The 27,994-nt window shown below is 35.0% G+C and overlaps 1 protein-coding gene across 2 annotated transcripts in view; it reads right to left on the reverse strand.

Annotated features, from left to right (window-relative positions):
• Positions 1-13,090, reverse strand: part of KCNH7 (potassium voltage-gated channel subfamily H member 7) — a 481,586-nt gene extending 468,496 nt beyond the window's left edge. For both annotated transcript variants that reach the window (XM_034954383.2, XM_003820933.4), the window contains exons 1-2: positions 12,963-13,090; positions 11,055-11,285 (exon numbers count right to left, since the gene is read on the reverse strand). In XM_034954383.2, the coding sequence (XP_034810274.1) occupies positions 11,055-11,285; positions 12,963-13,038 (307 nt within the window). In that variant the 5' untranslated portion in view covers positions 13,039-13,090. The remainder of the gene's footprint in view (positions 1-11,054; positions 11,286-12,962) is intronic.
• Between the last annotated feature and the right edge of the window lie 14,904 nt (positions 13,091-27,994).

A 27,994-nucleotide genomic window follows, 5' to 3' on the forward strand; every position in this document is an offset into this window, starting at 1 on the left:
CCTTTTTGGAGTTATAATTTGACAAGAGGTTTCAAAAGTTTTAAGATAGACATACTGTTATGCAGTAATTATATTTCTAGGAGTATTTAGTAAGGAAAAAAGTACAGGTGGTCAAGATGGTTGAACAGACTTTTGGTACATTTGTACAACAGTAAAAAGTTAGAAATAGTCAAGTGCTCAATTATTATTAAGTAATAATTGTTGGTAATATTCTGTGGATATTAAAACAATTATGGTCTGTGTAAAAATTTTATGTAATCATTAAAAAAAATATGCATGTTCAGCAGAAATTTCTCAGTGAGGAAAACAAGCTACAAGCTGTGATATATATAGTGCTGCCCTGGTCTTGTTAAAAACATGCATGAATGCTCACATGTGTGTATTTGTGTAGAAAAATTATAGCTGCACTACAAGCCATCATTGTAACAGTGGGTATCTCTTAGTATTAAGATTATGGTTTTTTTCTATTTTCTCTCTGTATTTTCTAATTTTTCAACAGTGAGGTTAAATCACTTTGACAGAGACAGACAGAGAGTAGAGATATAAGTCCTTGTTGAAGTGGTGAAATCCTGTATCAGCATGTGACTGATGAAGTGTCTTCTGATATCATACAGGCCTTACAATCTCAACCCATGACTCAAGGTTTGGAAAAAAGAATTAAATGTGCTGTGGGACCACTGTAAGTATGAAGCTGCTTCCAATGTGTAGAGAAAGATAGCAGAAAAATACATCAGCATAATTGCAAGGTTTTATAAGTATTTTGTCATGTGTATTTAACTGAGGAGATCCAGGGAGGGCTGGGATGGTTTGTAAACATGCTTATATTATTATGAGAACATGTAGAGATATTTTTCCTTTTATTGAACTTGTGGATGTTCCATCAGAATCAGTCAACTGTGTTGGCATCAGGGATCTATCTGAACTCTTCTGACCATTCACCTTTTCCCTTCTAGGCTAACTAAGAAGAGTGATTTGTTATGTCTTTTTATAATGAGTTACGGGTTATTAAGTATTAGAATACATTGCTTTATAATATGTAAACCATATGGCAGCAAGTTAATAATTAATTTCTCAGTTAATAAACAATGTTAGAGATTGATTTTCACCATTCTCATAGCAGCAAAATGACAAACACAAGATGGTGAATGCATGAATGAATGATATCTTTCCAGACTCTGACACCTTTCACAGATATTCATCTGTAAATGGGTGTATTGCTGGGTTCTCGTAAGTCTGTTCTTTGCTCTCCCATTTCTTCTACTTTTTAATAACTGCCTTAATAAGTCCCTTCAAAATGTTCAACATGGAGTGGGAAAGACAGACATAGAAACAAATTACTACAACACAGTTTCATAAGTGTTCCAATAGAGAAAAGGAAAACACATGAGAAATGTGGAGAAGGCTGCCTGAGGGACTTAGAGACCTTAGAAATGAGCTGAGATTGAAGCCATACAGAATTTGCTTAAAAGTGGAGGAGAGTTGATGAAGGGTTCAGGGAGGGGACATTAAGGCTATCTCAGGAAGAAGAAACCCAGTGGTTAAAGGGAGGAGTACTGAGGATGACGGCCTTTAGGAGGAGCTCAGGGAAACAAGATAGTAGGCTGTGTAACAGGAAGTGAGTCTGACATTTGGCTCAAGATGTAGAAAATTGGAGGCATTTTAAATAAACCAGACGCTCTCCACACAGTATATTTATGCTTTCCCTTTAAAATACTAGTGGTGAATTTTGTTACATCACATAATCTTGCCAGGAAATAAAACTTTCTTGTGGGAAGGAGAGGGGAAAAGGACACCATGTATGTCCCTGCTACTGAATCAAAATACTCCATGAATTTTCTTCCTGACTACGTGGATAAAGACTAGACATATAGTAACTGAGGGGCCCTTAACCAAAAATGCCCCCAAAATCTAAGTCAGTCATACAACATATAGTCCAAAACTGGGACATTTTAAGAGTAAAAGAGAATGCCATTTAAAATGATGCAGATTATAAGCATATACTAGCTATCCTCATTCTACTAAAATCTAACACTCTGCCTGATAGAGATTCATTTTGATTGATAAAGTTCTGTTAAAAATGCAAAATGCCATGCTTTATTCACTCTTTGATGTGAATTAAGTTAACCAGATTTAAACCTTGGATAATCAATAGAATCTATGGTTAAGAACTGGAACTAGGAAATACAGAATAGAGTAGGTTGAGGTTTAAGAGTTGTATCATTTGGAGGCAATGTGGTAGAGTTTGCAAGCATAGATAAATGTAAATTGTAAACCACAGTTCCACATTGCTCTGTGATCATTAGTACTTAAGTTCTCTGAACCTCAATTTAACTTATCTGTAAAATGGGATAACGTCTGCTCCCAAAGCTGTCATGAAAATCACTGAAAGCAATTTATATGAAGAACCAGACACTGAGTTGGAACTCAATGTTAGACCTTTGGGAGAAGAGCTATCCTGAGTAGAGGGCTGGTGTCCATTGCATACAACCACAAAAATTAAAATCTGAAGAGCACATCTGTTGCATGTAAACCCCTTGAATAAATGTACGGCTAAAGATCAAATGATTACTATTATTATTAAAGAAAACAGATAGTGTATATAAACTTTTTAGCAAACCCAGAAGAAATTTTAATGGATTTAGCTAAGAGGTAAACAGAAACTTCATTAAAAAATATTCACACACCATGCAACCTTGCATAGCTCTAACATTGATTTTGTCCAATTGATATAATCTTAGTATATGCAAATACCTTAAGATTGTGTTACAACATGTGATCTTTTTTAGCACAAATGGATTTTTATTTATTACTTGTTCTTTGTTACTTGTTATAAAACCACCACTAGTTTGTATTTTAATTTTTATCATCATGCTCATCATCTTAAGTCATTGAGAGAGACTTCACTGAATATAAGTAAGAAGAGTGTTTTGAGGCTAAAGGACAATAATCTACATGATGGGCAACAGACATTTTAACTTGTCTTGAACTCATGCAGTTATTACGTTTTTCTCAAAATCAATATTTCAAAAAATGCAAAAGAATTAATGTCCTATCAAAATTAAGAAAGAATGATAAATAAAAACACTCCTAAAGATCTCAAAAAAAGAGAGAAGGAACAAAATAAAAACAGAAAAAGGAAACAATAAAACCCACAATGGTGAAAGTCCACTTGCTGTTACACTGTATTCTGACTCATCTGGAAAGAAAGTGCAGGTAAGCAAAAGCCACGTGACTCAGGGAACCTCACACATTCTGCCCGGCAGAGTCTAGTTTGAGATCATTTTACAAAATGAGCCAACTAAAGGCAGAAATGTACCCACAGTCCTCTCTCACTCCTCCCTTGAATTCCTGCCCACTGAGCACCAGCCACAGCTGTTTTTACCCATTTTCTGAGTAAAAAGTAGTGTGAGACATTCTACAAAACAGTGGGAATCATGAAAAGGACAAGTTTGCACACAAGCAGGCCTACTTTAACTTGGGAAAAGTCATAGAAGATGCCTCAGCCATGATTCAGGCTATCATGGAAAGAGCCCATTGCTTTTCTTAATTAGATATTTCATGTAAATTAAAGGAGGATGAGGCAGAGATTATGGAATATTCAGTCACAGCCATGAGAACCTGGAATTCTGTTTTCTCATAACCCATTAACTTTCTTAATTGTTCAGTAATAAGACGTATTTCCTCCCTACTATAATTAGTGCCTTATAGCTACCTGACTCTGTTGCTTCTTGGTAGTTCAGTACTATTGCTAAATGCAGACAGCACAGTAAAGAGAGAGAAAATATTCACTTGGCAATCATAATAATTAATGATTAATCAGCTAACTTTATCATTTTACATTTTCAATTGCCATTATTGTATAACTCTGAAATCAAGCTTCATTACTGATTAAGAATTTTCAAGAAAACATGGAGGGATAAATAGTTGCACTAGATATAAAATGCCAATAGAGTGTGTAGCATATTCAGTTGGTTGTATAATTGTGTCAACCACAGAAATGAAATCAAGTTAGAAAAGAACAGAAGAAAACTCTGGTTTGGGCTATTAGAGATTGTTGGAGACACTGGTAAGTCATTGGTGGGGTAGCAAGTGAGTGACACTTAGGTAACAGGTTAATAATTTCTGGTGAGTAGATTCCAACTGTTCACTAAATATTTTTCTAGCTATTCATATTCATATAGTTTCAGGCTATGAAGATGATTTAATATCTTAGATTACTAAACAAAACATATAGCCATTAATAAAATTATGGTAAAAATTGTTTTTAATATTTTAGAAGTGTTCTTAAGAAAATGAAAAAAAAATCAAAGCATTACACTTTTCCTATAACACACTTTCCCCCAGATCTTGTTAACTTTATCTGGTTTTTTTTTTTGTCTAACTGCATGGTACCATTTTTCATCTTCTCTTCATTCTTTAAGTAAATACTAACAGTGCACTCACTTCGTACTAGTTACCCTTCCATATATCCTGGACACAGAAATTAATAAGACTTGGTGTTTTCTCTGAATAAGCTAAAAATAGACTAAATTAACTATAATAATGCGTAATAACAAGGAGCACTCTTCAGAGGCTACCCTGGAGCCTAGAACTAAGTGCTATGAGGAGACAGAAGTGCAGATAGTGGGAACATCAGGAAGGACTTCACAGAGAAGTCTTTTGACCTGTCTTTGAAAGGATGATGATGGTTTCTTTCAGGTGAGAAGCTGAGAGAAGGGCAATCCATTTAGAAAGTCTTTGAAATATTCATTATAGGTAAAGAATAACTTCTAAAGACTAAACAGAGCCTTAGTAGAAGAAAAATATGTTACTTCTTTAAGAAACTCTGAGCAATCAAGTATGACTGGATCATAAGATTTGTGGGAGAAATGAAGGTGGCAATATATTCAACTAATTGATATTTATTGAACACATTATGGAAACCATGCCAGAAATAATGCTGCATTCTTTATTGCATGCAACACACTCAATAAGCCTAACAACATAGATTATATTCTCCAAATAGTTATCAGTAAAGAAAAGTGAGGCATGAAGAAGGTAAACTCCAACAAGTTCATCTAGTTGTTATCAGAGCTGGGAATCCAGCTGGATTTCTCTAAACATACCTATAATGGTTTGAATGTAGTGTTCCTTCAACATTCATACATTCGAACTTCAACCCCAACATGAGAGTAGTAAGAAGTGTAGACTTTTGGGATGTGATTAAGTCATATGGGCTCCACTCTCCTGAATGGGATTAATGCCTTTAAGAGGCTTCAGAGAGCTGACTGCCCCTTTTAGCCTTCTGCATTCTGCCATGTGAGACCACAGCAACAAAGTGCCATCTTGAAAGCAAAGAGCCAGCCTTCACCAGTCCCAGAATCTGCTGATGCCTTGATCTTGGGCTTCCCAGCCTCCAAAACTGTGAGAAATAAATCTCTATTTTTTATAAGTTACCCACTCTAAGGTATTTTGTTATCACAGCAGGAAAAGACTAAGACAACACAATACTTGAAATCCCAAGTGAATTCAATTCTGAAGCCAGCCAGTATCCTGGTTTAATGACTGAAAACAAGTTTTCAAGCTGAGGTCTGATATAGGTACATCGAGTAGCAGTAAGACAAAGTTGTTAAGGGCTCAGACTCCACTGTGTATGAGCTATGTGCAATTTGGCAAATTATTCAGTCTCTCTGGGCCTCAGTGTTATTTCCACAAAACGGAGATAATAAGAATATATATTTTATGAGATGGTTGTATCCACTATTTAATATATAAAATTTACTTTCAGTGATTCTTGGCGCTAATAAGCCATCAGCATAGGTGATTCATGTTTTGGGAATAGCTCTCTCCCAGTATGTAGAGGATGGATCGGGGGAGAGAAACTAGATACTTGAATACGTTGGAAGGACAGCAGGCTTTAATCAGACCACTTCGAATATCTCTCAATGCTATTTGAGAAATATTTCTGATGTAAAGATTGAAAGGATTTGGTGACCAGTTGGCTTTAGGGAGCTGAGGGATGAAGAAAAATGGAAAATGCCACCAAAGTTTCTAGTATAGATCCCAGATGAATGGTGACACCTCAAAACTTAATACCCCAACTGTTACTTCCCTGTGGCTCAACTAACCGGGTACTCTCCTGGCAGGCCAGATTGCCAGCAATGGATTCAGAGATTATTTATACCAAACAACAACAGCAACAAAACCAAAACCAACCAACAAACCAACCAAAAACCTTTGGAAGCCAGTAAAAGCAAGTTTCTCCTGTTAAACTTATCCTGTTCATTCAGTCCTAAACTGACCTGTTCTCAAGCACCTTGGGTGTGAAAATAACTAAGAATTTCTCTCTCAAGCTGGCAGACAACATGGCTTCTTGTTGGTACCAGAGCTTCTTAGAGGTGTGATGTTGGTGAATGGTGAAAAGTAACTGATAAACAAAGCTCAGCCACAGTTTTAGGACATTTGGTTTCACTTAGGACAATACTGAAATAGTTTTCAAATTGTTGGGAAGAGCATTTCTTAAGAATGCCTATTTTATCAACAATTACAACTGATCAAATTTGAATTCTGGATAACATTCAAAGTCCGTGAGATGATATAAAATTTGGGCACATAAGAGAAAATGAATTTTAGGATTACTGTTGTTGCAATAGTCTATTGAATAGAATGTAAAAATGTATAAACAGAAAGTTAAAATGAACACCCAAGCAAACTCTAGGCAAGATACACTCTGAAAATCTTTCTCATTGCTTGAATTACACACACATAAAATATATTTTTGTTCTTGTCTAAAAAGCTACCATCTGTATCTCTTCTACACAATCCAAGAATTAAGAGAGCTGAATGTTTTACATGCCATATAACTTATATAAAGCTATTATGAAATTTTGTGAAATTTCTGTTTGTACTAATAAAATTTTAACTAAACTTCATTGCTTCTTTAATATATTATTATGTATACATGACAATGGTGAAAAGAAGATACACATAAGCACGTTTATTTTAAATTTGGGGAATAGAAGGAAAATAGCAATTAATAATAAATTTTGCAGGTTCTCTATGCAATTAACAACCCCATAGTCCAAATACTCTTTTTCCATTAAAAATAATTTTATAAAAACAGCTGAGATTTAGAGGATGGAAATGAATATTAGTCACTCTGTAATACAAATGTCCTGGAAGCAGAGATCAGGTTGCATCTTCCTTTGTATCTCTTCCTACCGTTCTTACAGTGCCTGGTACATTACATGAGAGAGAGAGGAGGCACTCAATATACATCTTCACCTTGATTCACAAAAACACAGCTGTTTCTAGAAGGTCTTTCCACATAATTTTCAGACATAGTAAATTCAATGCTATCAAACCAAGACCTCTTCTGAGTTTACTTAATCAAAATCTACCTCTGAAACTTTCTACTGATATCTGACTGGATTAGGCAAGGACTTCCCTCAGTCCCTTATCATTCTTCAGTTCTTTAAAAGCAGCATGAAGATAAGAAAAGTAGCACTATACATTTCTGATCTGTTAGTAAAATTGCTACCATAATGTGTATGAAAGCATAATGGCAAAAATACAGGAATGCTCTGACCTCAAAAAATAATATATTTTAAGTCATCCTTTCCTACTGAGTAAAGACGTTTATTTTTCCTGGAGAAATTTACTTTGTTTTTTCAAATGTTTAAAGTTGCTTGATAATTTAAGGTCAAAGTCACATTTGTAAATATGCCTGAAGGGGTTTAGCACTTAAACTAGCTAGCTCTCTTCCGTGATGTACTCCAAACCAGATGAGGGATAAACTTAGTTGTGGGGGCTAACTAAAATATTTTTTTTTCTGTTTCCTTTCCACTTGCATCATCTAAAACTATGAACTAGTTAATAACTGAAGTCCTTGCTATTTTTTAATCTTTGTTGCTGAAAAGTGTTTTTAAATGAATGTATTATGCTATTAAAATACATGCCCATCCTTATATAAGTCATAGCATAATTATAGTTTTGTATAATTAGAGTTTTATGTCAAAAGATTTACAGCTTTATCACCTCAAGCAATACTTCACAGCTGCCAAGGATGATTTATGCAATAATGACTTAAACTGTAAAATAGAATCCTCAAAGGAAGAGCTGTCAAATATTCCTACTGCAAATAACTAGCTTTTTAAAAGTTGATATTCTGATAAACAGCAAGTTTAATTGTGCCTAGCACAATCACATACAGAAGCATAGTAGGAAGTGGTGTTTCAAAATGACGATCATGCAGTTCACCATGAACTGCATCAATGTGAACTCATTGCATAGATCACGGGTTTAAATTGCTTATAAAGCCTCTGGGCCACTTTAGCGAACAAGCTTTCCAAAATAATGCCTCGGTCGTATTTTTACTCCTCCAGTAAGAGCAAATGGAAGAAATGGAAACAGAATATATCAACTTTTTGTTAATTTGTTCATTGGGCTTATTACATCACTCTTCATATTCTTGTGAAATGCTAAATAAAGAATAAGCAAAAGAAGCACTTACTGTATACAGTTAAGAAATCAAGAAACTCAAAAGTCAATGGCATCAATAATAACGAATTACGGAAACTTTGAGAAACAAACCAACAAATATGTTGGCGATTTTGATTTTCCTCCTTCCAGCTTTTATAAATGTAGAGTAGCTGGCAGTAGTCTTATCTCTAAGAGATGAGACTATCCAAGAATTTGTATCTCATAAGCTCTAACTGATTTTGTAGTTGTCATATAAATAAAACCAAGACACACTGAAGATTCTATCCAAGTTATCTGAACTAGCAGCCAAAACACAAGTTTATTACATTCAAAGCAAACAAGTATGACTGTGTCATCACTATTTAAAAAGGTCATTCAAACTAATATATTTCTTAAAATATTAAATAAAAAGAAAATGCTTGGCCCATTATCTCATGTTTTCCATATTAACTAAAGCAAAATAGGTAGATTTTATAGTTAACGCTAAAGATATTCAAGTCCTTGAAGACTGAGTTACCTCTGAAAGTGAAGTCAACAGAATCAAAATTTTTACTAAAGGTTAATTTCTTTATACCCAAACAATCCTCTAAATCAAAAGTCCCTTTCTGAAAACAGGGGAGTTTTAATGCATATAACCAAGAAAATCCTTCAAATAGAAATATTTGTATTTGTCAATATACTAATATGTTCAATACAGAAAATTCAATAATTTAATAGGAATTAATCATATCTGTGATTCTTATTAAATTTGTTTTAAAGTGTTTTGAGATCATTTTACACACCCACATTGCACAACTTTCAAAACATCATCATGCCACTTGCGGTGTAATAGATAACTTCTACTTGAAAACACTCTGAAAGATATACCTAGTATTTGAGCAATTTGGGCAATCCAGATTAATGTCATACTTAAATTCTATGAGTTGGAAAAATCCCTGAAATGGTCTAGAAAACATAATGACCAAAGATGGACCAACATTCACTGAAGTTACCACAATATAGACTGTGTTGGCATCATAATAAATATTCAATAGGAAAAAAATGTCAGACATTCAAATTATTCCAAACGTCCAGATTGTTGGCATCAGATACTCAAAAGACATGAGTTACATTTGGGTAGTGAGAGCGCAATCCAATAAATGTTTTCAAGACAACAGAACAATTAGGCTATTTCTAGTATGCCAACACTACTGATTGAAAAGTAAGAGAAACATGGGAAGAACTTTAAAAACAATTTCTATCTGTTTGATAAGTATACAATTGCTTTCATTCCAGATTACTACAAAGTTATACAAACCTGTTTTTAGTAATGTTTTGTAACCACTCAACTTCATGTTAAGGAAAATGTAGTAATTAAGAATTGTACATTGTACATTGAATTATAAGAAAATAAGAGTAAGACTGAAACCTTTTTCCTGCTGTCTTTTTTTCTCTCTAGTATACCAAATGATGAGTCATTATATGATATAGGCTATGACACATTACGTATTTATCAAAAGCTTAAGAGTTTTCTAAAAATCTGAACAGCTACCCCTCTGCCTCAGTAATTTCTGTTAGTGGAATAAAAAGAAATAGATGATGATGAAATATCAACAAAATTAACTATAACATTCAAGTTTTTAAAGTAATTTTACCTTTAAGCCCTAAATAGTCAAATATCTTTATGTATAGATATATACACATATATAGATATAGATTTATAGATATTCAGGAATATATATCTATATATACACCTTAAAATGGGCATATCTGAGTATTTATATATGTGAGTTCATTTACATATATATTGTGTATTTAAGGCATGCCTATCTATTACATGTGTAATTTTTAAAGAGAATTATTATGTCTAACTCTTATGGCTCTCATAGCAAGTTTGACAGGAGGTGTTGCCCTTGAAGTTGAGGTATGACCTTAAGTTTAAGATGCCAGATTTGCTGTAGTTATAAAAATCAATACTAATAACTCCACAGTATCATAATTTTTTCTACATTTCTTATTTTAGGACAAATCTTGACTACATAAACAGCCTTTATTGTTTGAATATGCACAGGTTAACTGGATCAAGGTAAAAGTTCCTATTTATCATCCTTAATGTTGTAAGAAGGAGCAAAAGAAACAAGAGGTGTTGCCTATCAACTAAAGCTAAAGAGCCAAGAGACATAACTGTAATAGTTTTAGTTTTAGATATAGTTTTCAACATAAATTTGCTTTGTGGAGTATTTTAAAGTTCAAACAAATAACACTGTATCTGTATTTCTCGCCTACCAAATGCATACCAATGCAAGCAGTACATTGTTGATCTTTCTCTAATTCCTTAAAGAAAGGAGCATCTAAGGCTGATTTGTAGCATTTTAACCTCAGTGACATTATGTTACTGTACTTTTGAAGAGATTACAGTACCCTTATTCAAAGAAAAAATTGTTTCTACCAGACCACTAATCAGAATACCCATATATGTTGGATCCCAAAATACTATAAGCAAAGCATATATCTACAATTGAACATTTTGGGCTTCTTTGCATATGAACTTTTAATAGTCAAAATTTCTTTTCAATGGGATCAAATAGAAGGAATCCTAAATAGAGGAATTTTACCATTTTTGTGATAGTAGGTGACCTCCACTTTCCTCTCTTCTGACCCCAGCAATGCCTGGGCAATTTGGGCAATATCATGCCTCTTGGTCTCGGGTCCATGGAGAAAGTCGCAGGTGCATGGCTTTTGCATGACATCTGGCCTGGAGAAACCAGTCATCTCACAGAACCCATCGTTGCAATAAATGATGGCACAGTTCTGCACTCTGGCATTTGCAATGATAAATTTTTTATCTGTAATAAGAAGACAGTATGGCATCTTTGAAAAAGCTTCCACAATATTCTCCGTAACACTGAAGCAATTTGTTGCATAATAAGAGCTCTGAAATGCAGGTGCTTCCCCAAATTACTAATCTCCCCAGCCCTTATGAAAAAAGAAAACACAAGAAACCCCACAAACTTTAAATGTGAGATTAATGATCCTAAGTAATTTTAACAGAAAGTATTAAGAAACCACTCTTAAAATTGCAAGAATAGAATTTCCCAAATAGACTAGTTCTCAAGCCCTGCAACTGCGGGGGTTCCTAGTGGACACTCAGACAAGCAGCTGCCCATTGATATTTTCAGAATGTCATTTAATTGTAATGTAAATATTTTCAAAGTCAAACAGTGAAACATTCTGTAGTTGTCAGATTTCTCATTTCAACCTTGGCCCTTTGAATACAACTTTCTCAAAGTAGTTATTATTCTTTGGCTTCTCCCTATCTCTCTTAGGCATGTTACACACATCATGTTAAAAACAAAGGCAACTAGCTTTAGTAATGAAACTACTTCATATTTAATAGCAATTCAACAAGGCAAAGGTTCACCTTTTTCATAATATATATTTCCCAAAAGAAAAATATTTACACACACACAGTAAATATCATGACAACCCTTTTTACTTTTACTTTGGGAGATCCTTGAAGTTTTCTGTAGTAGCAGGAATTCGTAATATAAAGAGCTTATTAATTTACATCACAGATTGTATTTACTATTTCCAGATAGATTGTGAAGCAGGATATACAAGTTTAGTTTGTACGCAAGGTACCAGATCCTCACATCACTAAATGCAGTGCTGAAATAACCGCAAACTATATGGCATACAAATGTATTAATATAGTTTTAAGAAAAGACCGAAGATAAGTTAACAAATACAGGATTTTAAATTAATATATTTATATAGCAACAATTTATTCCCTATATTTAGTCCACATGAGAACATTAAATTTCTGTGCATTCAGTCTTTGTGGGATTTACTTATTACACTTCAATTTTTAAATTTCTAGATGGAAATTTTAAGGAGATAATAAAAGAATAGAAATATTATTTTGAATAATGAGCCATTTGCATTGGGACCCAGCACAGATGAGATACTGCTTTTCCAAATTACCCTGCTTAGGATATATTTGCATTGATTCAATACAAAATTTAGCTTCTATAAATTAATAGCAAGCAAGCATCCGTGTCATACCACTGCTTTGCAGTTTAACCAAGGTAAAATATAGTTTGCATAGTCATTTACATCGCTACTACCATTTACATTCTCTTGTTCGAATAGTATGGTCTGCTCTGCTTCCGACTTTCAAAAAGTCTACAGTAAAACAGCCTCAAAATATAAACCCATGTTATCCTAGCACGTTCCCTTTAAGATAGTAGAATAGTAGGACATTAAGTAGCAAGGCAGATAATGGAGCAGTGGTAGAGGAGGATCAAATTGCCTCCTATAATGGAGACCGTAATCTAAAATGTAAATCAAAATTAATATCAGAAGAACACTCCCGCTGCCATTCGAACCTCCTGGCTCGGTTTCACAGCCTCTTAACTTGACAGAGCCTGGAGTTGCCGGTCTCCCCAGCTTGGAAGCGGTGGACGCCAAGTGCACTATCAAGGCAGAAAGCGAGGGCGAGAGAAGAGAACAAACGAACTTACTTTGCCCTTCAAATTTCCGAATGATGGTCCCCAGAAATGTATTTTGTGGTGCCACATGCCCCCTGCGCACAGGCATGTTGGCCCCGGTCTTCCGAGGAGCGCTCCCCCGGAGCTCTGGAGTTCTCCCGGGATCTCTCCTCGGCTAGAGCCCAGGCCAGCGCGCGAGCCGCTCTTTGTGGCAGAGCATCCTCTTTTGAAACCAGAATTCTCTTCCCATTAGCACCACTTCTAGACACCCGCTTTCCCCACCGGAGTCCAATCCATTCCCCTCACCTTCCGGAGGGGGCCTCGCACCGGACTGCCGCGGGTGAGAGGGTTTGGGGGTGGGGAACGGGAAGGAGGCGGGGTGAGGGGAGGTGGCGGGGGAGGGAAAGAGGGAGGGAGCGGTGGGGGTGGGGTGGGAAGGGGGCGGGGAGTCACAAGGGCAATCGATCTGTTTCTCTTCTCCCAAACAGCGCCAATTTCCCAGTGCAAATGGGCTTAACCTGGCGGTTGCCCAGAGCAGTAAGGAATGGCTGAGGGGGGATGTAAGACTTGTGCCGGTTTTGCTGGAAGGAGAGAGAGAAAAGCAGGCTGGGGGTCGGGGGGGTTGACGTTCCTATCCCCGCCCTCTCCCCCTAACACACACACACACACACACACACACACACACACACACACACACACACACACACACACACACGCTCTCTTTATCCTGGTAGCTTGGGCGCCGCCACAGCTCGGATTACTCAAGCGTGCTTTAGCGGAAGCCAGCCAAGAAATCTCCAAAACTCAGTGACAAACAGCTACTCTGGGAAGGTGATCTCTACGGCCACCGGCCACAGGGCTCCGTCCCTGAGCTCCTCACGCCGCAGTAGCTAAAGCACCCTTAGCTGCAAGGAAAACACAGGTGGGAAAACAGTTTCTTAATGAGGAATATTTGTAAGCTCTGTTGGCGCTCAGCAGGTTGAAGATTGACAATGAACCACCTAAGGGTGCAGATTTAGCCTCAGGGTGCTGCTCGGATCCCTGGGTTCAGCGGAGGTGGGTGCCGAAGCCCGAACTGAATTGGCACACGGGTCCCTGCCCAGCGCTGAGCCGCGCCTCGGGAAAGACTGAAAGCTGCCCGTGCCGCTGAGCATGCCCAGTTTCTGCCTGAGTCCCTGGAGGGTTGCAAGATTGGGGGTTGATTTGGTCTCCAGGTGCCGTAGGCTGCGAGGAAGATGAGACGGCCAAAGATGAGAAGGCCAAAGATTGCGAGCGACTAGTACAAAAGAAGGAAAGAGTTTGAAATAGGTGAGGCTGAGCGCCAGGGGGAAGGAACAAAAGGTGGGTGGGGCTAAGAGTTACCAGCCTTGGCTGTGACCTCCGATGCCACTCATCTCCGGAACACACTAGCCACATTCTGCTCTCCTCCACCATCTCTAAGGAGCCATCTCATATAGGATAGAAAAGGGTTCAAGGGGAGGAATAGAGTCCTCTTCCTTCTCGCTTCTCAAAGGCTGCCAGCGTGGGAATCTCAGGGTATACAGACACTTCTGTTCCAATAGTCCTCCTGGAGACTTAGGAAAATAAATGTGACAAGCTGTGCCAGGAAAGCGTGTTTTTGAAGCTGTTTTTCTAGTTTCTCTTGGTTCTTTTCCCTTTATTTTTGTTATCTTCCCCCCACCCACCCCCTTGAACCTAATAGCCCCTCTCCACGCCCCTTTCTCTAAATGGAATTTGCTAAGATTTCAATCTACTCAAGCAGAACACAGATGAATCTCTCATTTCCTGCTGGAGATAAAGGTCCAGAGATTCTTGTCAACACATGCAGTTGCATGATAGAATTTGGGGGGTTCTTGCAGCTCATTAGCCTGCTATGCCTGTGCCTTGAGTCAGCTGGGTTCTTATTTTCTCAGTTACAGCTTCAAATCTGAAGTGAAATAATGAGAGTGGAACTGAGAAGGGCCGAGAAGCAGTGTTAGTTTAGGAAGGTGAATCAGGTGGGTTGCAATAACCAGGAAGTAAGCATAACAACTTTTATGTTCCAAAACCACAACCCACCAAATCTAAACAAAATCAAGAACCGAAGTAATTCTTCCTCTTTAATATCAGAGTAATGAAAATGAATCAAACGGAAGACGTTCCTAGGAATGTTGAATTTTATGGCTAATAAGGTTTACTTTAAAAATAAGCAGCCAATGAAAACCTCTAGGCTCTTCTAGTAGCTTGAGCTTCCCTGAGTCTTTACGGTTGCCTCTGTGGGAATATAAAAAGCCATACATCGCTAGTGTATGGTTTTATTTTCTTCTGAAAAAATATATAAGTAGATCATTCTGTCATACTGTTCGCTAGCTGCAGCTGTGCTTGGGAGACGACAAGAGTTTCTCTCCCAGGTGCTGAACGTGTGGAGCTATCCATGGTTCTGAATCCGACTCAGCAGTTGGCAACTCTTCTCTGCCTACAACCAACCAGGGACAATAGAACTACAAACTCAGGCAAGTGGCCCTAATGTATCCACATGCACCACTCTTCTTCACCAAATACCCAAAGAAATACAGAGTGCTTTTTACACCCATTTCTAAAACACATTTCTTCTCTACTTAGAGTCTTAACTAAACCCAAGTTCACCTTCCTCCCAAAATGTATCAAGAACTCCAGAAAAAAAATGAAGAAACTGCATATTCTGTAGATTGTAATTAAAGTTTAACATATAAAGTTGTATTTTAATTAGGATTTCATGCCATAATAATATAACAATAAGTTATATGAAGGTCATATAGCTAAACTTTTTAAAAATTACACATAAATTCAGTGAATGAATACTGCTTTAAAGTAATAGGCATTTTCAAATACAGTTGGAAACACAGTTTATCTGTCACATGACAAGATATATTGGCACGCAGAAGGTAACTGTGCATAATGTCTCTAATTATAAGTTTGAAACTAACTTTCATAGGATATTGATTCTGGAAACCCTTGAATTCCACTTTCCTTATGGCTTTCTGCTCCCTGAAGTATTCTCTCTTTCTTTACAACTTTCAGAGTGGTCTCTGTTTGTTTGGGTTGGTTAATTAAATATGCAATGGTTAAAGTTCCATTGTCTTTGTTACACATGTGTGAGCTCTGTGGGTTTTACGCTTTTCCCAATCTCATTTAACTCCAAAATTAGTTCTATTAAGGATTCAGTGTAAAATCATAGAACATTTTATAACCTATGTATTGTAACTGATTGACTGAGCAGAAGATTAAAGGCATCCTGTTTCTAAATTATCCCAGTAATCGTGTTCATACATTATACATTGGAACAGTGGAGAAAGTACATTAATCTATATTTGGCCAATGATAGAATAAAACCAGTGGATGGTAATCATGACTACTTGTTGGCTGGAAAATTATCCTCCCCCACTCCACTCTCTATAAAAGCTAGCTTTATATTTTGTGTGAAGACCCAGTTTGACAACTTTTTAATATTTTGGGGCCCTTTTGGAAGTCCAAATATTGAACCAAGCACATAAAATTCAATGTTGAAATCTTATCATGTATACAGCTTAACACTCAATACAATCTACTTATAGGCAAGGATGCAGGATAGATTGATATATTCTTAAAATTACCTAATTATCCATATTACTTTAAAATTAAGTCATTTAGTATTTACATATGTAAAAATATTTTAATTGCCTACCACATAATAACAACTCAATAAACTTTACACACACAAAATTTTCCATAGAAGCTCACAGAATTAATGAAACTCTGCTTAAGAAACCTACATTAGAAATCATTCAAGCAGCATATATTATTGCAACCATCACTATGGGATATTTAAGTGGCATTCATATATTGGCATAGAATAGAAACTTTTTAATATCAAATTAAATAATGTGACATGTTTCACATTTTTGAGATGCTGCAGAATATAAATCAATGAAATTAATGTAAAGTTCTCTCAATTTAGCAAAACTAGTTTAATGATCTGATGACCACAGTGCACATTTTTATTTTTCTCATTTATTTATTTATTTTTTTTTCTTTGAGACAGAGTCTCGCTCTGTCACCCAGGCTAGAGTGCAGTGGCGTGATCTCGGCTCACTGCAAGCTCCGCCTCCCGGGTTCACGCCATTCTCCTGCCTCAGCCTCCTGAGTAGCTGGGACTGCAGGCGCCCGCCACCACGCACGGCTAATTTTTTTTATTTTTAGTAGAGACGGGGTTTCACCGTGTTAGCCAGGATGGTCTCGATCTCCTGACCTCGTGATCCGCCCGCCGGTGTCCCCCAAAGTGCTGGGATTACAAGCGTAAGCCACCGCGCCCAGACTATTTAAGCTTTTTCTATAGATGGAGTCTGGTTCTGTCGTCCAAGCTGTATTGCAGTGACGTGATATAGCTCACTACAGCCTCATACCCCTTGGTGACCAAGTGATCCTCCCACCTCACCCTCTTGATTAGCTGAGACTATAGGTACAGGTCACTGTGCCCGGCTAATTAAAAAAAAAAAAAAAAATAGAGATGGGCTTCTGCCTAGTTGCATAGGCTGGTCTCAGACTCCTGGATTCAAGTGATCTGTCCCTCTTGGCCTCTCAAAATGCTAGAATTATAGGCATGAACCATTATGCCAGGCCTAATGCAGCATTTTAATGGCTGTTTTAATGTAGCCTTGTATGGGGATCTTGGGTATTATTCTACTAACTGGGTCACATTTAACTGAAGAAACATCTGACTTTACAGTTACAAGTCAGGAAAATTTCAGCTTGTATTATCATAATGTAGCTTTAGAATCTCAGAAGAGGCAGAAATTTCTAGGCCATTTATTAAAACAACAGTATTTCTGTGCAGCACAGAATAGTGGCAAGTGCAAGAAAGAAACCTAGTGTTAAGATTGCCATTTTTAGGAGAAAATAATGAAGATAATTCAGCTATTTTGCTCATAGCTTTATTTCTAAAATCAGCATAAAAATTCCCAACATTCAATTTTGTGTGAAGTAGGAAAATAGATATACAGTGATTAGGACAAAATCTTGTATATAGTGAATATTTAAGTAACATGTATCCTACAATATAAACGTTCTACATTTTGAAAATCAGTAAATTAATAACGTTTACATTAACATATAGTATTTAACTAATTTAGATTAAGGATATCCTAGTGTTTTGTAGGGGAGGGGGCATGAGAATAAGGTATAGAACAGTCGGTGAATCATGCTCATCCAGGCAACATAAACTAATACCAATGACTGTTCCTAATATATTAACATAAGCATATGTAGTTAGAAAATTGAATTTTACTCCAGAGAAGTTAGATACCTTTCTTATGCCTTACTTTATATGTTAGTTTTAATCCAACTAGTCACTTTACCCCAGATACTTTGCAACAACATATTCTACATATAAATTTTTATCCAAATGTATCAGATTTGGCTAATCTTATTGATAATATGTGAATCTTAGTAGAAGAATAAATTCTTCCCTGTAAGGAATAAGTTATTGGCAGTCCTTTTCCTAAAAATGAATATTCCTGCAGAAAATAGTCTGTCCATATGTGTGTTGTTAATATCATACATTCATCAATAATTGACACATAAGATAGCTAGGAACCTAACAAAACTATTATATTTTATGAAAAAATACACATATATACCTATAAATGTATGTTTGTTAAAACAAAAAAAAAAATAGGTATTCTAGGTGAAGATTTCATAGAGTGCATGAGTAAAGCTGTTTTATAAGATGATTTATTTACCAACTTTAGTAAGTAATTTAGCACATGGGTCAAAAATGAACTTTGTTGCATATAGCTTTATTGAAGGCTAAGAGGGTGTATGAAACACTTTTATATCGGTAGACCTTAAAATTGTTGTATTGTTTTGGCTGGCATATCTACTTTTGCAATTATGCAAATTAATGAATTTATGGTAGTAAGTCTAACTTGATTGGTCTTTGCACCTTGTGTAAATATGTATATGTGTATATAGAGAAATAGATACATATAGATATAGGTAATATAGATATTGAGATTTCAAGTTACACCAAATTGCATTGTTTCTTTCCTGGACAAAATGCACAGTTGCTTTTTTTTTAATGTGATGGTTAAATTGCCTCTATCTGTGGTTAGATTTAATTTCATTACAGAAAGTCTACATTTAGTATTCAGATAATTCTGTATACAGAGAATTAGCTTTTTTCCAAACTTAAATAATTTGGAAGTCATATTTTGGGGCTCTACATCTATCTGCTCATGATAAAATGATGGAGTCAGGGTTTAATGCCTCACCTTTAACAATTGTATAATTGGACAAAATAGAGAAATCAAAGTGCTCAGATATTGAATAACAAGAAGTACAGGAGAATATTTCCTGAAAGAAGAGCAAAACCAAGATATAGCCTACTATTTACACATATTACTGGCTAAAAAGTTCTTCCAGACCACAGTGCATGGAGTAAGAAACTAAACAGAACTCAAAATGGACTGAATTGAGGAGACAAAGTTCTCAACAGAGGGAGCTGCACAGAAACAGAGGTCTAGATATCTTCATAGGGTCAGTGCAAGTCTGTCTGAGTATTGATTTACAAGTGTGCAAGGAAACCACGCAAGACTAGGGGAAGAAACTAAGGAAAATATTGTCAGAACAATTAGCAAAGCTCACACATATCTGGAATTAGTTGCTCTTCTCACCACCTAAAGTGAATAACCTACGTATACATAGGACACTGTTTAGGGTCTTCAGAAACATATTGCATTAATGGAGGCGTGAAATGATTACTTAAGTAAAGCTTCTCTGTCAAACTCAAAAACAAGTCTAAAAAGAATTATACTGGTATGCTAATTTTGTCCTAGAGAAAAGATCAACAATATTTAAAAGAATATAACAAAATCAAGCATCACATGACATATAATTAACAAAATCCAGCAACCAATTAAACATTATCAGGCATGTGATAAAGTAGCAAAGCCTAATCCATAACCAGGAGAAAAATCAATCAATAGAAACAGACCAGAAAGGACACAGATGTTTTTGAACTAGTAGACAAGGACATTACAATGTTATTGTAAGTATACTACATATGTACAAAAAAGTAGAGGAAAACACAAATGTGATAAAGAAAAAATGGAAGATATAAAAAAGATTCAAATCAAACATGTAGATATCATAAATATAGAATCCAAGAAAAAATACATTGTATGAGAGTAAGAGTAACTAGACACTAAAACAAAAATTCAGTGAAACTGAAGACATAGCAATAGAAAATCTTCAAAACAAAACACAGAGAGAAAAGAACTGGTCAAAGAAAGAACAGCATTTGTCACCTGTGGTACAATATCAAGTGGTCAAACAAACATATAATTGGGGCTCTGGGGAAAAAATGAGTCAGAATGGGAAATTGTTTCAAAAGTAATTCTAAATACTTTCAAACTATAATAGAAAATTTGAATTCAGAGATCCACAAAATTCAACAAAGCCCAAACAGAAGAAAAATGAAGTCACAACAAGACATATCATAATCAAATTAATGATGACTTACTTGTAATAGAGATAAAAAGTCTTAAAAACAACAAGTTAAAAAGAGGACATAGTCCATATAATGAAGAATTTTTACCAGAATCTATTACAGTAATAATATAATTCAGCAACATGCGTGGAATAATAAAACAAAAACAAAACAAAAGAAATACCTATCAGCTGTCAATCTAGAATTTACTATGCAGTAAAATTTATCATTCACAAATCAAGGTGAAATAAAGAATTTTTCAGACAAACAAAGCCAAGAGAATTAATTAACAACAGACCTATAATAAAATTAGCGTTAATTTAGAAAAAGAAGGAAAATCAAACCAAAAGAAAAATTGGATTAACCCAAAGCAATGAAGACCACAAAAAAAATGGTATATCTGTGGGCAAAATAAATTTTTTCCCCAAAATTTTAAAGGTATTTTAAAAGATATTTGAATGTTTAAGATAAAACTGACAGTAGTGAATTGTGAGGTGTGTAATAATATTGAGGGGGAACTAAAAGTATACACTTGCAAGTTTCTTATAATAGATGTGAAGCAGTATATTATTTGAACTTATAGTGTAATATTCTAAAATGTATTTTATAAACTAAGGAAACCTTGATACAAATCAATAAAGATGTGTCACTAATGGACTAATAGTAGAGTTAAAAAAGGATCATAAAAAATCCAAACAAATGCAAAAGAAGAGAAAAGAAATCAAGAACAGATAAGACAAAAAAAAAACCTATGTAGTAGATTTAACTCAACCATAATTGTTTTGAGAAATAATAATTATATTAAAGGTAACTAATCTAAATGTTCCATTTAAAAGGCAGAGTTTGTCACCCTAAAATCAAGACCCTCTATCAGTTGTCCATAAGAAATCAATTTTAAATCAAAGATGAAAATAAGTTTAAAGTCAAATTATGAGAAAAAGTTTAACATGCAAAGTCTTATTTTTTAAAAAACTGGAGTTGTTATATTAATATTAGACAAAGTAGATTGAAGAACTAGAACAATTACCAGGGATAATGAGGGGCATTTTGTAATGATAGAGACATTAATCTTTCAAGAGGATATGACAGTCATAAGTGTGTATTCTCTTCTAATGGAATTTTAACACACATGAATCAATAACTAATAGAATGTTATATATTCATACAGTGGATATTACTAGGACATAGAAAGAAAAAAATACTAATACATACTACAACATGAATGAACATTGAAACCATTATAGTATGTGAAAGAAACTAGACACATAAAACCACATATTGTATGATTCAATTTTTGTGACATGCCCAGAATAGGCAAATCCCTATAGACATAAAATAGATTAGCAGTCGCCAGGGGCTAATAGAGGGAGGAATGGGGAGTAACCTCTAATGAGTATGAGGCTTATTTTTGGAGTGATGGAAATGTTCTAATATTAGATTGTGGTGATATTGCTCAAATCTGTGAATGTATACAGTCGTGCCTCATAACTACATTTTGGTCAGTGAAGGACTACATATATTCCTGTGTTCACAAAATAATATAATATTATATTTTTACTGTACCTTTTCATGCTTAGATACATAAATATTAATACTTACCATTGTGCTACAATTTCCTACAGTATTCAAAAAAATAACATGCTGTATAGATTTGTAGCCTAAAAGCAATAGTCTATACCATATAGCCTATGTTGTCATAGGCTATACCATCTCGGTTTGTGTAAGTATATCCTATGATGTTCACACAATTATGAAATCACCTAACAATGTATTTTTCACAATACATTTGTATTGTTAAGCAATGCATAACTACTAATAAAACCCACTGAGTTGTACAACTTAAAAAGATAACTTTTATGATATGTAAATTAGGTCTCATTAAAACGGGTCATTAAAAAATTTTTAAACAAAAAAATTGAGAGAAGGAAAAAGATAATAAACAAATCTATCATTATAGTTAGAAATTTTAACACTTCTTTGTCAATAAAAATAGAATATTGTATTAGTCTGTTGTCACATGGCTATATAGATACTACTGAGACTGGCTAATTTATAAAGGAAAGAGGTTTAATTGACTCACAATTCCACATGGCTGGGAAGGCCTCAGAACACAATCATGGCAGAAGGTGAAGGGGAAGCAAGTACCTTCTTCATATGGTAGCAGGAGAGAGAAGAATGAGGAACAAAGGAGGAAGAGCCTCTTAAAAAACCATCAGATCTCATGAGATAAGGAGTCTCTTTTCTCTCCCTTTCCCTTCCACACCACCCAAGCAGAGGTACTCTATGAGGGTTACACCACTGCAGCAGATTTCTGCCTGGACATCCAGACATTTCCGTACATCCTCTGAAATCTAGGTGGTTTACTAAACTTCATTTCTTGAATTCTGTGCACCCACAGGCCCAGCACCACATGTTAGGCACCGAGGCTTGGAGCCTGCACCATGTGAAGCAACAACCCAAGCTATACCTGGGTCCTTTTTGCCCCAGCTTCTGGGATGCAGGGGACCAAGTCTCTAGGCTGCACACAGCAACTGGGTCCCTGTGCCAGGCCCAGGAAACCAATTTTTTCTCCTAGGCCTCCGGGCCTGTAGTGGGAGGGGTTTCCATGAAGGTCTCTGACATGCTCTGGAGACATTTTTCCCATTGTCTTGGCTATTAACATTTGGTTCCTTGTTACTTATGCAAATTTCTGCAGCAGGCTTGAATTTCTCTCCAAAAAATGGGTTTTTCTTTCTATCACATGGTCAGGCTGCAAATTTTTCAAACTTTTATGATCTGTCACCTCCTGGATGCTTTGCTGCTTAGAAATTTCTTCTGCCAGATATCCTAAATCATCTCTCAAGTCAAAGTTCCACAGATCTCTAGGGCAGGGGCAGAATGCCACCAGTCTCTTTGCTAAAGCATATCAAGAGTGACCTTTGCTCCAGTTCCCAATAAGTTCCTCATTTCCATCTGAGAGACCTCAGCCTGGACTTTGTTGTTTATATCACTCCAAGCTTTCCCCCATCTTCCTGCCTTCTTCTGAACCCTCCAAACTGTTCCAACCTCTGCCTGATACCCAGTTCCAACACTGCTTTCACATTTTCAAGTATCTTTATAGCAGTGCCCCACTCCTGGTACCAATTTACTGTATTAGTATGTTCTCACACTGCTCTAAAAATACTACCTGAGACTGAGTAACTTATTAAGGAAAGAGGTGTAAGTTTCCTGAGGTCTTCCCAGTTCCATGTGGCAGAAGGTGAAGAGGCAGCAAGGACCTTCACAAGGTGGTAGGGGAGAAAATAATGAGGAGCAAAGGGGGAAGAACACCTTATAAAACCATCAGATCTTGTGACAACTCACTCACTATCATGAGGGCAGCATAGGAGTAACAACCCCCATGATCCAATCACCTCCTACCAGGTCTCTCTCTAGACATGTGGGGATTATGGGGATTACAATTCCAGGCACAAGATGAGATTTGGGTGGGGATACAGCCAAGCCATATCAAACGTGTAGACCAGATTTCAGTGAGGATATAGAAACTTAACAAAAATTAAAGCTATTTTACATTTATAGAACACTCCACCAAAGGATAACAGAAATCACATTTGTTTTTAGTAGTTATGGAAAAATTACCAAGATAAAAAGTCAATAAGATAAGATCTATAAATGTAAAAAAAATCATAAAAAGTATGTTCTCCTACTAAATGGAATTAAATTAGAAAGCAAAAAGAAAGATACATAAAAATCCCCAAATATTGAGAAATTTTAAAATGTACTTCTATCTTAAAACTGAGTCAATGTGATGACCAGTGGTTTGAATGTTTGTGTCCCTTCCAAAATTCATGTTGGAATTTAATTCTCAATGTGAGGTGGTGCCTTGAGGATGTGATTAAGCCATAAGGGCTCTGCCATTATGGATTTGATTAGAACCTTATAAAAGTGTGGAGGGCAACTAGGTAGTCCCTTTTGTGCTTCCTTTCCTTCCACCATGTCAGAATACAGCATTCAAGGCACCATCTTGAAAACAGAGATTAAGCCATCACCAGACGTTGAACCTGCTGTCACCTCGATCTTGGACTTCCCAGCCTCATAATTGTGAGCAATAAATCTATACTCTTTATAAATTATTGTCTGTGGTATTTTGTTATAGCAGCATAAATGGACTAAGGCAGCCTGTTTGTATATTAACTTGGCTAGGGTATAGTTCCAAGTTATTCAATCAAATACTAATCAAGGTATTGCTGTGAAGATATTTGGTACCTGTAATTAAAGTCTATAGTCAGTTTAAGTAAGGAAAATCATTCTATATAACAAAGATGGACCTTCGGTTGAAAATCTCTAAAAGTAGAATTAGGCTTCTCTGGAAAAAAAAATCATTTTGTGGACTACAGCTTCAGCTTGTGCTTAAGAGTTCCAGCCTATCTTCTTGACTGCCTGTGCTACAGAAGTAGGAGTTGCTAAGCCAGCCATCACAATCATGTAAACCAATTCCTTTTTCTTGCAATAGATTTATATATATATTGATATATAAATCTCTCTCTCTCTCTGTATTTCTGGTAGAAATAACAAGTAAAATTAGAAGATAATTTAAACTTTTTGAAAAAGAAAAATGTGACATATGAGAGTTGGTGAGATGAAAATAAAACAGAACTAAACAGGACATTTATAGCATTAAATGCTTAAAAAAATGCAAATCTGCCAAATCAATAATCTAAGCTTCCCATTTAGGGAACTTAAAAAAAAAGAACAGCAAAACGAAATTCCCAAAAAATGTGCACAAAGAGGACAATATCAAATAATAAAGATAAGAGCAGAACTATTAAACAAAAACTACAGAGAAAGTCAGTGAAAACAGTAACTGGCTCATTGAAAGAATCAATACAATTAATAAACCTCTAGCCAGATAGATTAGGGAGAAAAAGAGGAGAAACACAAATTAACTATATCAGTAGTAAAACAGGCATCAATGGTTCAGATCCTACAGTCATTTGAAAAATAATTTTAAAATTTATGAAAAACTTATGCCAACAAATTTGCCAAATTAGATAAAGTACACGTCCTTGAAATACATAAATTAAGACAATTTCCTCAAGAAGTAGGTAGCCTGAATAGCCCTATAATTATTGAAGAAACATAACTTGTCATTAAAACATTCCTAAAAATAAATTCTAGTTGCATATGTCTTTATTCCAGAAATTTAAAGAATAATACTAATTCTAAGCAAACTAATTATGATGGAAAATACACAATCACAAGAATAGTAATCAGACACTAAAACCAGATGAATAAATTATAAGAAAATAAATCTTATAGTAAAATTTTTATAAACATAGATGCATCCCTCTTCTCCCTAAAATTTAGAAAACTGAATGGAGTTTGAAGAATGTAAAGATGGTTTAACATTTAAAAATCAATGTAATTCACCATATTGACAGAAAAAGATGTATATGTATACATACACACCACACATATATATATTCACAAACACATATAAATATATATACACACACATATGATCTTAATACATGCCAAAATAAAAGTAATATTGAATACAAATTTATCATTTTAAAAATGCTCTGTTAATCTAGAAGTGCCAGGGAATTTTCCTCAATGTGACAAAGGGCACCTATGAAAAGTTGCTTTCAAAATCATACTTAACTATAAAAAAACTAAATTTTTCCTAAGATCAGGAACAAAGCAAAAATATCCACAGACAACTTTTATTCAGTATTCCATTGGAGGTTGTTACCACTGTAATAAGGTAGGGAAAATAAATAAAACATACACATTGAATATTAAGAAGTAAAACTGTCCTTATTAATAGATTAAATGATTGTTATTACAGGAATTTCTAATGAATTCACACAAAACAACATTATGACTAATAATTAGCTTTTTCAATCTTATACAGGGAGAATTGTAAAAATCAGTTGTATTTTTATATGCTAGCAATTAATATTTAGAAATACAAATTTAAATACAACACCATTTAAAATAGTGTAAAATTGTAGAAATCCACAGGGATACATTTAAGAAATAATAAATAAAGCTTATACACCAAATGTTATTAAACATTGCTGAGGGAAATTAGAGACATAAACAAATAGAAAGCTATATAATGTTCACAGATCTAAAGACTTAATATTGTTAAAATTTCAATTATCCCTAAAACTGGTCTATGGATTCAATATAATTATAATGAAAATCCAAACAGTTTTATTAAAGAAATTAACCGGCCAGTTACAAAATTTATATAAAATTTATAAAAAATTTATATAAAATTAAATGGTCCAAAAAATTAATGTGTACTTAACAGTGAATGTTAAAAGAGAAGTGAGAGGACTTACATTATCTGATTTCAATACTCAGCATAGAGCTACATTAATCAAGACCATGTGGCATTGTGCAAAAACAGAAATATAGATAATGGAAGCAAAGGAAGAGTTCAAAAGTAGACCCAGACATATATGAGTAATAAATAATGATTTTCAATAAATGAGCCTAGGTAATTCAATGGAGAAGTAATGCTCTTTAATAATAATTGGTGCTAGAGCAACTGGAAGCCATATGAAATAAAATGAGACACCTCAACCCTTATGTTACTGCCATATACAAATTTATCTCAAAATACATGATAACCCTAAATATAAGAACTAAAAGTATAAAATTTCTAGAAGAAAGCATAATCGAATCAAAAGACTACACAAAAATATCCCATATTATAAAAGAAAGAATAATTTGGAATTCAATATAATTAAATATTTTATTCTGTAAAGAAAATACAACAGCAAGGCAAAGATTGTGGGAAACTATTTGCAAAGCATCTGTCCAATAAAGAACCTGTATTCAGAAAACTAAGCCTGCTTGAAAGTCAATAATAAGGCAACAAAAATTAATTTCATGAGTGATATATTGGAATAGACACTACATTAAAGAAGATTTGCTAAGAGGATAGATCTTAAGAGTTCTCAGGAAAGAAGGATGGAAGGAAAGAGGGAAGATAGAAAGAAATAAATAACTATGTGAGGTGATGGATATATCAATTGGCTTGCTTGTGCTAATCATATGACAATGTACACATATGTCAAAACATCAAGCTGTAGACTTTAAATCTATACAATTCCTATTCATCAATTATACCTTAATAAAGCCCAAAAATAATTAAGAAGATATAAGAATGGTAATAAGTACTTGAAAATATGGTGAACATTTTTTTCTCACTAGGAAAACACTAATCAAAACCACAAAGCAGAATCACTTTACCAGCAATAGAATGACTAATAAAAAATATGTTTGACTATACCAAGTGTTGATGAGGATGTGGAACAGCTGAAATTTTCATAAATTGCTGGTAGCAATAAAGAATGGTACAGCCACTATTGAAAGAAGTTTCTTACAACATTTACAAAGTTTCTTACAAGGATTTATAAGGTTAAGTATATATTTTGTCATATGACCCAGCATATGTCTATAGAAAGACTTGTATGTTAATCTTTATGGAAACTTTGTTCATAACAATCCCAAATTGGAAATTATCCAAATGTCCAACAACTAGCAAATGAATAAAAGAATTGTGGTTTATTCATACAATTGAATA

Source organism: Pan paniscus, chromosome 13, assembly GCF_029289425.2.
Source record: "Pan paniscus chromosome 13, NHGRI_mPanPan1-v2.0_pri, whole genome shotgun sequence".
In the NCBI taxonomy this organism is placed as follows: Eukaryota; Metazoa; Chordata; class Mammalia; order Primates; family Hominidae; genus Pan; species Pan paniscus.